This window comes from Clytia hemisphaerica, unplaced genomic scaffold (genome assembly GCF_902728285.1).
Source record: "Clytia hemisphaerica strain Z4C2 unplaced genomic scaffold, Clytia hemisphaerica genome assembly, whole genome shotgun sequence".
Classification (NCBI taxonomy): domain Eukaryota; kingdom Metazoa; phylum Cnidaria; class Hydrozoa; order Leptothecata; family Clytiidae; genus Clytia; species Clytia hemisphaerica.
The window spans coordinates 1,272,160-1,284,520 of record NW_027104166.1 but is presented as its reverse complement, the minus strand read 5'-3'; the positions used below and the strand labels follow the sequence as shown (position 1 = coordinate 1,284,520).

At 32.6% G+C, this 12,361-nt stretch overlaps 3 protein-coding genes across 3 annotated transcripts in view; all 3 read left to right on the top strand.

Annotated features, from left to right (window-relative positions):
- Positions 1–578: 578 nt before the first annotated feature.
- On the top strand, positions 579–2,728 carry LOC136814258 (mitochondrial coenzyme A transporter SLC25A42-like). The gene has a single exon (XM_067070775.1). The coding sequence runs from the start codon at positions 1,437–1,439 to the stop codon at positions 2,370–2,372; it is 936 nt and encodes a 311-aa protein (XP_066926876.1). The 5' UTR covers positions 579–1,436; the 3' UTR covers positions 2,373–2,728.
- Positions 2,729–4,019: 1,291 nt separating this feature from the next.
- On the top strand, positions 4,020–5,393 carry LOC136814257 (serine/threonine/tyrosine-interacting-like protein 1). Its single transcript, XM_067070773.1, has one exon. The coding sequence runs from the start codon at positions 4,057–4,059 to the stop codon at positions 4,993–4,995; it is 939 nt and encodes a 312-aa protein (XP_066926874.1). The 5' UTR covers positions 4,020–4,056; the 3' UTR covers positions 4,996–5,393.
- Positions 5,394–5,986: 593 nt separating this feature from the next.
- Positions 5,987–12,361, top strand: part of LOC136814253 (NHL repeat-containing protein 2-like) — a 34,544-nt gene continuing 28,169 nt past the window's right edge. Inside the window, exon 1 of the mRNA XM_067070770.1 lies at positions 5,987–6,289. Within this exon, the coding sequence (XP_066926871.1) occupies positions 6,031–6,289 (259 nt within the window). The 5' untranslated portion in view covers positions 5,987–6,030. The remainder of the gene's footprint in view (positions 6,290–12,361) is intronic.

The window sequence follows — 12,361 nt, the reverse complement described above, 5'->3', positions numbered from 1 at the left end:
AAATTTGGACTTTGTGAATTATTGGATCATTTTTTTTTTATTTTTTTTTGCATGAAAGTAGATAAAAGATGGCTCAAGCTGATTTTTGTAAAAAAAGAATTTTTCAGCTCAAAAAACGCATCTTTATATCTATAAGAATCACTACGTAGAAGCATAATCATAGTGTCCTCCCCCCCCTTTATAAAGGGGGGGGGGAAACCAATTTTCCAATTTTGGATGGGTGAGTGGGGAAAATGAAAATTTGAATAGTAAAGGGGGGAAAAAAAGAGGGGGTAAAATATCGATAGTTGGCGAATTTGGTGTGGGGGAAGTTGTTTTGATTTTATTTAGGATTCTAATTTTTCATTTCATTGTTGTTTTAAGTCTGCTTTTCTAAGCATGTTTGTTTGTATTAATCCATTTTCGTTCTATTTTGTCTGGTTTTCCTTCTGCAGCAAAATTTTACGTTTGTGCCAGGTTGAAATTTGAGAAATTTATACGGGTATATGGGGGAACAGATATTTTCAGAATTTTCTGGGGGGAAAGCAAAAAAGAGGGGGGAAACTAAAAAACTGAAAAGTTATAGGGATAAAAAAAAGAGGGGGGAGATTTAAAAAAATCAAGAATTTGGTGGGGGGAACATACCCTGGAGGACACTATGGCATGCATCAATGTTCTTAGCCAAATTACTGAATTTTTTGATGAGATAGATGTTTTTTTTGCTCACGAAGTGTTGAATATAAAAAAATATTTCAAGAGCATGAAATTTTGGTTTCTAAACGTTTTTTTATAAGAAACAAACAACCAATTTTAATAGATCGTCACTATTTGTGTTTTGAATGATTTTTTAATGGTCACGCTCACGTCAGCTCACGTAGATATCAATTATATATGTGTTAAATGCATAACCAGGTAGGTCCATAAAAGTATCACTTGTTAATTCAGACTTAATTAAGACTTAATCTTTACTTTTGGGCTCAGTATTGATATGCAAAACAGATTTATAGAGAAGAGAAGCGGACCCTCTGATATCATCGGACCAGGCCCTATCCCGGGATAGTTTCCCCTAGGGAAATCACGACGCTTACCAGACATTGTACTATGTGCTTGCGACACATCAGAGCAGTACTGTATTGAGGTATTGATGATGATACTCACACAGTACGGGAGAACCTTGCGTTCTTGCAGGTACTGAACATATGAGTACCATCACCACACCACATTCAATGTCCGGCATATCTCTCTATACTCTTGTATCAGAGAATATCTCTTTAAATTCAACACTTAACCTCTATAATGTATATATCATTGTGATCCTGAATAAATTTTGAGTTGACATGTAAAGTAGCAAATAAAAATAAGTTAGTCTCATTTATTTAAGTTCTTTTGAAAAAAGATTTTAGGGAATTTGTTGCTAATTTCCATTGGTTCGTTTCAGTCAATAATAATGCAAAAGAATGTCTTCACCTGCAGAGCAATCAAAACCCAAATTGATCAAACATGGTAATATGGAGACTGAAAAAGATGTGTTATCTTCATTGGTGTCAGGAGCATGTGCTGGAGCTCTTGCTAAAACAGTTATTGCTCCTTTGGATCGTACAAAAATCATGTTTCAAGTTTCAAAGACAGAGTTTTCATACAAGACTGCTGCTAATATAATGTATAAAGGCTACAAAAAAAATGGTTTTCTAAGCTGGTGGCGTGGGAATAGTGCCACAATGGCACGTGTTATACCATATGCAGCTATTCAATTCACCACTCATGAACAAATGAAGCTTTATTTAGCTGGAGGTAAGAAAGTCCCACTACCTCCTGAAAAACGATTCTTAGCAGGCTCCATTGCTGGTCTAGTGGCATGTACATTCACATATCCACTGGACTTGGTACGTGCTCGACTAGCTATTGCACAGAAACTGAAATACAAATCCCTTCGACATGCTTTTCGTACAATTTACAAAGAGGAAGGTTTTATGAGATTTTATAATGGTTACATACCTACAGTTTTAGGAATTATGCCCTATGCAGGGACATCATTTTTCATATATGAAACTTTAAAACAGAAATATCACAAGGAAAATCCTACTGCTGAACTTACTTTTTACCATCGATTTGGCTATGGCGCTGTTGCTGGAGTCTGTGGTCAATCATTCAGTTACCCTCTAGATATTGTCAGGAGAAGGATGCAAACAGATGGATTAGACGGCAAAGGATATAAATATAAAAAGCTTGTTGGAACCCTTCGTTATATATTTTTAAGTGAAGGTTTTATCAAGGGACTCTATAAAGGGCTAAGTATAAACTGGATCAAAGGCCCCATTGCAGTTGGTGTTAGTTTTGCAACATTTGATAAGGTTCAAATGCTTTTTCATCGAATGCCTGATTATATCACTTAGATTATAATGATTTTGTTATTAGATGAAACTTGGAATTTAACAAATGAATTTTATTAAAGTCTGATAGAAATTTTAAAAATACTTAGGAAAGATTCAAACCAGATATATAAATGTGTTTGCCACAATGAAAGTTAAATAATTACTAATTGTTACTAAATTTCTGTTGTATTATTTTAAATTTTGAAATCCTATATGTAAATCAAACATAAAATAGTTAGAAAATTCACTAATGATCAATTGAAAGTTAAATAAAATGCATGTCATTTAGCTGTCTCAATAATTCTGAAGAAAAGAAATAATTTACATTACTATTTTTTTATGCAACTGTAAAAGCAACACTCTTGAAAAAACACCAAAATTTATGCGCAAATGGCACTAGAGGGCTAATCAAAGCGTCAGTTCGTATTTATTTTTCTAGCGTCAGCCAAGTCTTTTCGCTTCAATGCAATGACTTTAACAAGTTTTGAGTACCCTTGCGAGCGGGCTGCAAATGACCAAAAAGTTTTTTCTGACGTTAGTTTAGTCTTTTCGCTTCAATGCAACGACTTCAATAAAGTTTCGAGCGGGCTGGTTAATGATATTTCAGCCCTCTGAAGCGCGACGCCTTAGTTTTCTCAGCGCATGTACTATTTGAGTCACAAAACCTTTCAATACCGCCCGCCGTTCGAATCTTTAATGACTTACTTAATGACCGCTATATGGATAATAATATATATTATATTGTTTCCTTTTATTGTTATTTTTAGTCAATTTTGTATAATTTAGCTTCTAGTATGGTTTTTATATGAATGTTCTATTGTTTAGAAAATGAAGTAAATGTACAGTTAATTTTATATTCTATGAAATAAATGTTTATACTTTAAAGTTTATCAAAATAAAAACGTTGACTTAATTTTATTAGCATCCTGTAGTATTTTGAAATTGTGTTTGGAATTTTTGGAACTTACCTCTGACTGGAGGAAGGAAGAAGAATGAAATCCTAGCGAATTCCCTTGATGAATGTGGTAACTGCTGTACAGTACTAGAACCTTTTTTTAGCAAAAGGAATCACTCTGTTTCCTCTTTTTAACAGAACATATTTCTTAGTTTATTTACTTTTCAACATAGCTAAACGCTTCATTGCATAAATCAAGGGAGAAGTCTAGGGGAAAGGATGATTCTGGTACTGAATATAACTTTTGTAATTTTGAGAATAATCGACAGCTGGCTAATCAGGGTTAGTATAGTGAAATATGAGGGTTATTTGTTTTAAAATTATATTAATGAAGGAGTCTTATAATCACATAACATCGTATCAAAATAAAAAAGCTTTAAAGTCCATTTTTTGGTAAATTGAGTTACGACCATACCGGTGCTTTACACCCCATTTTTTATCGATTTTTTGGCTTAAATCTATCAAAAACCAACCTAAAGTAGCCTGATTTTAAGCTTTTAGAAAAATAAAAATTTTAACTTAAGGCTTTTATAACACCAAAATATTTCAAATGTTAAATGGTTTTTCAGGATTTAAGGAAAAATGATTTAAAGTCGATTTTCTCAAAACAACAAAAATTGACTTAAAGCTTTTTTATTTTGATGCAACGATAAAGAAAGAAGCAGTCACAGCCCATCATCATAAGAATGACAATCTATTCTGTTTTCTTTAGAGTAAAGACAAAATAAAAAGATTGAATAAAAAAACAAAATGAGAGGAATAGAACTCATTGAGCCAACAGAGCTTTATAATTTATTAAACCAGCTGCATCAAAGTGTACCTTGTGTTGTCAACGAATATTATTTGGTGTTGTTTGATCCAAGAAAACCTGATGATTTCCATGAAAGTCATGTCGTGACGTCAAAACACATAAAACGAAAAGATGACAAGTATATTGTACCTACAAATATTGATTACAGTGCTGTTAAAAATTTGGTTGTTATTGATAGCCGTTGTTCTTCGCTGAAAGATATACAAAGTCCAGCTGTTGGCTTAGCTGAGTTATTATGGAAAATGGGTAGCAAATACCCAGTCAAAGTTGTGAAAGGAGGCTACGAAGAATTCAGTGCTTTATATCCCTTTTTGCGTACTCAGAAGATGTTGTGGACTCAAGGAGAAATTGAAGCATTGTTTACTTACCCGATTGAAGTCTTACCAGGCTTTTTGTACATTGGCCTTCGCAAACAAGCAGGTGAGCCTAAAATTGAGAAAGATTTGAAAATCAAAGCGCATGTAAATTTGACCTCCACTGAAGATCCAGTGTTCAAACTAGAAGATCGAATTCATGGCAAAAATCGTGATTTAATTTCACAGTTATTAAATGTACCTGTTGAAGATAGCATTCATGCAGATTTGTTTTCTCAATTCAGTACTTGTTGTTCCTTTATCCAACAACATCATAAAGGTGACGGAAAAACATTATTGGTCTATTCAGAACTTGGTATAAGTCGTTGTGTTACTGTTGCTTTGAGTTATCTCATCTTTCATCATAAGATTCCATTGAAAGATGCTCTACGACAAATAAAGAAATGTCACCATTCTGTCTGCCCTAACCAGAGTTTTATAAAGGATCTACTTAAATGGGAGCTTGATGTTCTTGGCAGTCAAATAACTGTACCAAGTGAGTTAGGATTCTTATCTTATGAATGAAACTTTAAAGCAATGATATAAATGTACTTGTTGAGCGCAAAAATTTATATATTTTTTTAAATGTTTAAAAGACATTAGTTCAAAATGTTAATTTAATAAGGTAAGAAAATTAATTTTTAAAATTGTCACGATCATTCAGATGTTTTGAAGAGATTGTTATTGAGATTTATACCCTAGACAATTTAATCTTTTAGTCATTGTGTATATATGAAGAATTATTCAATGTCTGCTTCTGCTTACTAGTGATAATTTATCTTTAAAAAGTTTTAAAATTAATAGTTTTTAATTTATTGGTACATAATTTTTAAAGTATGTGTAAGAAATGTAAATATTTTGGAAGAGTTTGGGTGTGAATATTACGATTTTATTTTTCCACAGCGTGTTTTTTTATTGTAATAATTTTTCATGAAAAGAAAGTTTGTATAAATTCTTAAAATTAATAAAAAAGTTGCATGATTAAAACATACACTTGTATAAGGGAGATTCTTTCTCTATGCACTGTTAAGTAAAATCCTAGTGTAAAAATTGACCAAAATATTTTCTCTACCCCAAGATACAATAGCATTTTAATGGATCAATTTTTATTATTCTAAATTGTGTAAATCATTTTCAGATATGTTATACCTACAAAAACAAATATAGTTTGGTGAGAAATAATCTTAGCGCTGCAGCACTCTTTTTCAATTTTGACGAAAACTAATTTAGGTGAATATATAGCAGTTTAAAATTATTTGCCTAAAAATGAGTGCATTAGACAAAAAATAGATTTAATTTTTTTTCGATAAAAAGTCAAGAAAAAACTTAATTTTGGTGATGTGGAATTTTTTAAATTTTGACGAGACTAATTATAGCGAATTTTGGAAAATCAGTTCACACCAAAATTATTTTTCTTTAAGGTGGTCATTGTTGTGTTGTTATATTTGATAGTTGTTTTATTGCTGTCACTTTTTCATTTTTCAACATTTCCTTTCAACTTTTTTCTTTCAGTTATATATTGAATATTAAAAAAAAAAACATAAAAAACTAAACAACAAGATGAATTTTGATCAAATCAGTCCAAAATCGATGGAATATCTAGCAAAAATTGCTGAATCACCAAACAAATTTGAAGAATTAACATTACAATTCATCACAAATCGTGAATCAGATAATCTGAAAGTTCCAGAATTTAGTGATAAATATGAATGGTTGAATACATCAGACAAATTATCTTTTGATGGGAACTTGAAAAAGAAGTTGTGTGTATTGGATTTCTTCACTTATTGTTGTATCAATTGTATGCACGTGTTACCACGTAAGTTTCAATTATTCTTATTTATTCATACATATTTTTTTATAAGCATGCAAACAAAAATCCAAAAACTGGCTAAGTCAGAGATGCCAGAGATGACAAGACTGAAAAATGCTTGAACGATGCTTATATCCTAAGCAATATTTTCAATTCCGAAAATCTGTAAAATCCTAGCCAAAAACAGCCAAAAATGGAAAATTTAGGCTCAAGGCAATTCTTAAATTTTTACCATATCTGAGCCTAGATATGTTTATAAGTGCAATTCTTATAAAAGAACATGAAGCTTCATGTGTTGCAGTGGCCGGCTGCACCAAAAACTTACCTTATAATCACTGGTGACTGAAATTTTCTTGAATTTCAGGGGCTACCACCTCAAAATACCATTGATTTTGATTATGGGGTCTGGACATCTCTTTAATAAACTACAGGAAGAATCAGAAAAAGTTTTCTCCTTGGCCCCTCCTATCTTCACCCAAGACCAATCGGATATATGAAGCTTTGGCACTAACTTCCTCTGACTTTCTTTGATATACATTTTTAAAGAAATTTAGCCAACAAACCTTTTATTTTTCAATCAAAATTAGTATACCAAAATCTACCTGCTGAAACTAAGGGGGGGGGGGCTATTTAATCCAAGATTTTATGGGGGTACTTAGTATTCAGGTACTATGATAATGAACTATAGAAGCATCTATTAAAATTGTCAAGGATGAGGACTGGAGAGAGTAACTGATTCGGTACCTGCACCCTAAGCATATGGGTACCAGGTATTTGCTCCATCAATCGCTCTAATGATTGCAAAAGCCAACTCGCTCTGTGAATGGTTTTTGAAATCACGAACAAATTTCCCTCCCTCAACGGGTTGTCATCTTGGTAATTTGAATCATAATTTGTTCAAAATCTATCAATATTTGATAAAATATCTTTCTAAGGATCTCAAAAACCTGCAATTTCTTCTCTCTCTAAGGTTTGATTTTAAATTTTGGGGTCATATCCAAACCTAGTACCATCCGTTAAAAACCAGGAAACAGATCAACCAGACTTTAATTTTCCTAATATGATTTGGTTTGGAGCGAACTGAATGAAAAAGTGTCAAATTTAAATCACTGTTTATGCAGGAGACCGATTTATTGGATAGATTGCGAGATATTTTGAAAATAATCAAGGACAATAAAAATTTTTGTAAAAGTTTTGAGCATTGCTGCCAGCAGGAAAATCTGTAGGGTGTAAAATCTAGATTCCAGAAGTAAATTAGAGCAATTATTTTAAAAATCATATGTGGTTTTTATCATTGATTGTATACATCGAAACTTTGAGCTACTACGAAAAAAAGTGGTCGCCATGGAGAGACAAAATTACATTTTTAATAAATTTTAATAAAACATTAATAAAATCACAAATCCCTCATAATTTGTTTTCTGTGATATCAATAATTTAAAAGTTTACAATAGACAATGCAATAAAATGCTTTTGTTTTGGTTAGACATAATACGTATGTAGATGTTTTTTTGAAATTTGACATTTATTATCAGATTTTTATCAGAAAAACGCAGCTAAAGTCTGGTATATGCTGACTGTTTGACTTTCACACTGTTTTACAGACTAACATTCTGGTTACCGTATATATATATATTTGCCTGAAGAGCTGGCATTTTTATTCTTGATCTCAATATGGGTATGAGCAGCGACAATTTTACGTTTTGTCACCAATTACCAATCATCGTTGGGAACTCGACGTTTTGTGGTCTAAAGAATAAATGGACATCTCGTTTCAGTGAGCCTACTTTGTTGGCAATGACTATTATCCCTACAGCAATATATTGGATGATTTTACTTGCTTTTGTCAAAACTTTGTACAAAACATTGATGAAATTAAGAGGAAAGAGCTTAAAAAAAACTAATCGATATTTTAAAAACGTTTTAAAATGTCATTGCCGATGTTGCAATCTCTACAGGGATGATATATTAAATGCAAAGTCGTATATTTCGATTGTTCTTATTCCACTGTTTAAATACTTCTGGGATGCAATCGATCTAACGTTTGATGTTTACATTTTCTATCAGTTGGAGAAAGGAAACGTTCTTGATAATGTGATCTATCGAAACGAGAATGTTAACAATTCAATCTACGGTTTCGCCCTTTTCGGATGTATATGCAAAGTATTCACTTGGAAGTTTTTCCAACGTTGAGTTGAAAAAAGTAGTCGTGGTTTTGATGAAATTTTGTTCCTTCAAGTTAAAAACATGGTACTAATGGCAAGTTTTATTTTCGAAGACGGTCCCGAAATGGTTTTAGAATATTTTTATATCGAAAAATACATCACTTCCTTTTCGTGGTTGTTGCTGGTTAAAGACGTCTTTATTGGTATTGTGGCTATCAGTACATGTTTTAGTACATTTGTCTTTATACGTAAAGCTAAAGTGGTCCGCTTAACATCTCATGGAGCTTTAAAAGGGAATAAACCAACGGCTTCACACGTCTTTTATTGTATTTTAGTTTTATCATTTACAATTTCAAATGTTTTGAGAGTTGGCGGTGCATGTTATCAATACATCACCAAAAAATTGAAAAGTTCCTGCTTTGTTGTCGAGAATGGTGTTATTTTTCAAGCTCCATTTACTGTTGGATGTTTGCGTGAAATTGATTATTTTATCATTGTTATGGCTGGAATACCATTGGTTTTATTCGCTTATGCATTTTTGATGAACTTTATTTTGGGTTGTATTTGGTTCCGTTCTGACAGAAAATACGGAAAAAGAAGCCCCGATAATATCTTCCATAACCGATGTTTTCAACATTTGATTGAATGCCACGGAGGACTAATGACAAGGTTCTTTGTTTCATCTGGAAGGACAACGGTCAACTTCTTTGATAATATATTATGTCATTCCTCCCGGTTAATGGATTCTATTAGACTATGCAAAAGGAGCTTGAAACCATCAGAGGAGGAATCTACACCTAACAGTCCAAGAACTACGCAACTGTTATTGCCACCATTGCTTGATCTCAAAGATGCTCGTCTTTGTTATGAAACTGCACTTTGACTAGCCTGGTTACACGTTTCTTTATAAGAACATTCAAAGTTTTAAGCAAAGTCATTCAGCTGTCCTAATAATTAAGAAAAGAAATGATTTACATTTTACTAATTCTTTATGCAAGTGTAAAAACAACCTCTTGAAAAAACACCAAAATTAATATTATATTATTGTCTCCTTTTATTGTTATTTTTAGTCATTTTTGTATAATTTAGCTTCTAGTATGGTTTTTATATGAATGTTCTAAGAAGTTTCAATTATTCTTAATTATTCATACATATTTTTTTATAAGCATGCAAACAAAAATCCAAAAGCTGGCTCAGTCAGAGATGTGAGAGATTGACAAGGCTTCAGCCTGCTTGAACGATGCTTATATCCTAAGCAATATTTTAAGGAAATTCCAAAAATCCGTAAAATCCCAGCCAAAAACGGAAAATTTAGGCTGAAGGCAATTCTTAAATTTTTACCATATCTGAGCCTAGATATGTTTATTTATAAGTGCAATTCTTATAAAAGAACATGAAGCTTCATGTGGTGCAGTGGGCGGCTGCACCAAAAATTTACCTTATAATCACTGGTGACTGGAATTTTCTTGAATTTCAGGAGTTACCACCTCAAAATACCCTTGGTTTTGATTATGGGAGCTTGGCATCTCTTTTATAAACTACAGCAAGAATCAGAAAAAGTTTCCTTGGCCCCTCCTATCTTCACCCAAGACCAGACGGATATATGAAGCTTTGACACTGACTTCCTCTGACTTTCTTTTGAGAAATAATTTTTTTTCAGAAATTTATAACAAACCTTTTACTTTTTAATCAAAATGAGTACGTACCAAAATGTTGATCTACCTGCTAAAACTAAGGAGGGCGCTTTCTAATCCCTGATTTTAAGGGGTACTTAGTATTCAGGTACTATGATAATGAACTATAGAAGCATCTATTAAAATTTTCAAGGGAGAGGGCTGGATAGAGTAACTGATTCGGTACCTGCACACATACAGGGAACCGATTTATTGCGAGGTATTTTGAAAATAATCAAGGACAATATAAAACAAAACAAAATATGGAATTTTTGTGAAAGTTTTGAGCATTGCTGCCAGTTGGGGATAATGGCCAATTTACAGAAAAATCTGAACGGTTTAAAGTCTAGATTCCAGAAGTAGAGCAATTCATAATCCTATGTGGTTTTTGGACCTACCCCGGTGGAGGTCCTATGAATTATGCAGAAGATGAGTAAAATTTTTAAAATTTGATGACGTCATCATTTTCAAAAAAAACTTAATTTTAAAAATTTACATTCTCAATCTCTATCATGTGTCAAAATTTGAGATAATTGGATAAATAATTCAGAAGTTATGAGCACTTTAAAATTTTGAGTTTTAAGTGATTTCAGCTGGATTTTATGTCATGTTTCACAATAAAGTCATAAAACCTGATTTAGACGAACTATGAACCTAAAATTTGCACAAGTACTCTTAAACATTTTTATTAAAAGTCAGAAAATTTCAAATCGTTTCAAAAAATTTTCTCTGAGATATACACAAAAGAAATCCAGCGTGGTAGATTCTACCCCCCTTGGGCAAACAGGGTTAACAGTTTAATTCTTATAAAATAAATGCTCAAATGAGTAGAATTTTTCGCAAATTGAGAAATTGGCTGGTTAGAAAAATCTGCCGTATTACTATTTTTACTCTGACTTGAATGATGGGTCTCCACCATCAGAATCATTACTGTAAAGGCAAAAAATAATTGAGTAGTTGAGCTCCAGCTTCTGGATTAGAGATAGCCTGGATATCCAAGCTCAAAAAATTTATCGAAAAAACTAAATTTACCTCAACATACAAAGTTCTAAAATTATAGAGCTTGGTCTCCCTAGAGAATGAAAGTGCAAACCCATAGTTCCTTTAAAATCCCAGCCAAAAACAGCCAAAATCGGAAAATTTAGGGTCAATGCTTAAATTTTTACCATATCTGAGCCTAGATATGCTTATAAGTGCAATTCTTATAAAGGAACATGAAGCTTCATGTGGTGCAGTGGCCGGCTGCACCAAAAAATTACCTCAAAATCACTGGTGACTGGAATTTTCTTGAATTTCCGGGGCTACCACCTCAAAATACCCTTAATAGATTATGGGGATTGGGCATCTCTCCAATAAACTACAGCAAGAATCGCAGAAGTAAATTAGATAGAGCAATTAAAAATCATATGTGGTTTTCATCATTGATTGTAGATAGAAATTTTGAGCTACTACGAAAGCATCTACACGAAAAAAAAGTGGTCGCCATGGTCATGGAGAGACAAAATTACATCGGAACCATAGGCGTAGCGAGATACCCTGCAAAATTTATGGATGAGAGATAATGAATATGTCATAAACGTCTGCACTCCCTCATAAATTTTGCAAGGTATCTCGCTACGCCTATGCGAAACTCAATCTATAGATTGAATTGTTCAATAATGAATTTTAATAAATTCACAAAATCCCTCGTAATTTGTTTGCTGTGATATCAATAACTTAAGAGTTTACAATAGACATAATATGCAACTGCGTTTGGTTTGGTTAGACATGCGTTTACATGGATGCTTTTTTTATGTTTGACTTTTATTAGTGGTTTCGATTAGAAAAACGCAGTTAAGTCTGGTATATGCTGAATGTTTGACTTTCACAGACTAACATTCTGGTTACTGTATATATTTGCCTAAAGAGGTTGCATTTTTATTATTGATCTCAATATGGGTACAAGCAGCGACAATTTTACGTTTTGTCACCAATTACCAATCATCGTTGGGAACTCGACGTTTTGTGGTCTAAAGAATAAATGGACATCTCGTTTCAGTGAGCCTACTTTGTTGGCAATGATTGTTATCCCTACGGCAATATATTGGATGGTTTTACTTGCTTTTGTCAAAACTTTGTACAAAACATTGATGGAATTAAGAGGAAAGAGCTTAGAAGTAGCTGATCTACATTATGAAAACGTTTTATGTCATTGCCGATGTTGCAATCTCTACAGGGATGATATATTAAATGCTAAGTTG

Bases quoted from the DNA above. Each gene is read 5' to 3' on its own strand.
- LOC136814258 (XM_067070775.1), top strand. From the start codon at position 1,437: ATGTCTTCACCTGCAGAGCAATCAAAACCCAAATTGATCAAACATGGT.
- LOC136814257 (XM_067070773.1), top strand. From the start codon at position 4,057: ATGAGAGGAATAGAACTCATTGAGCCAACAGAGCTTTATAATTTATTA.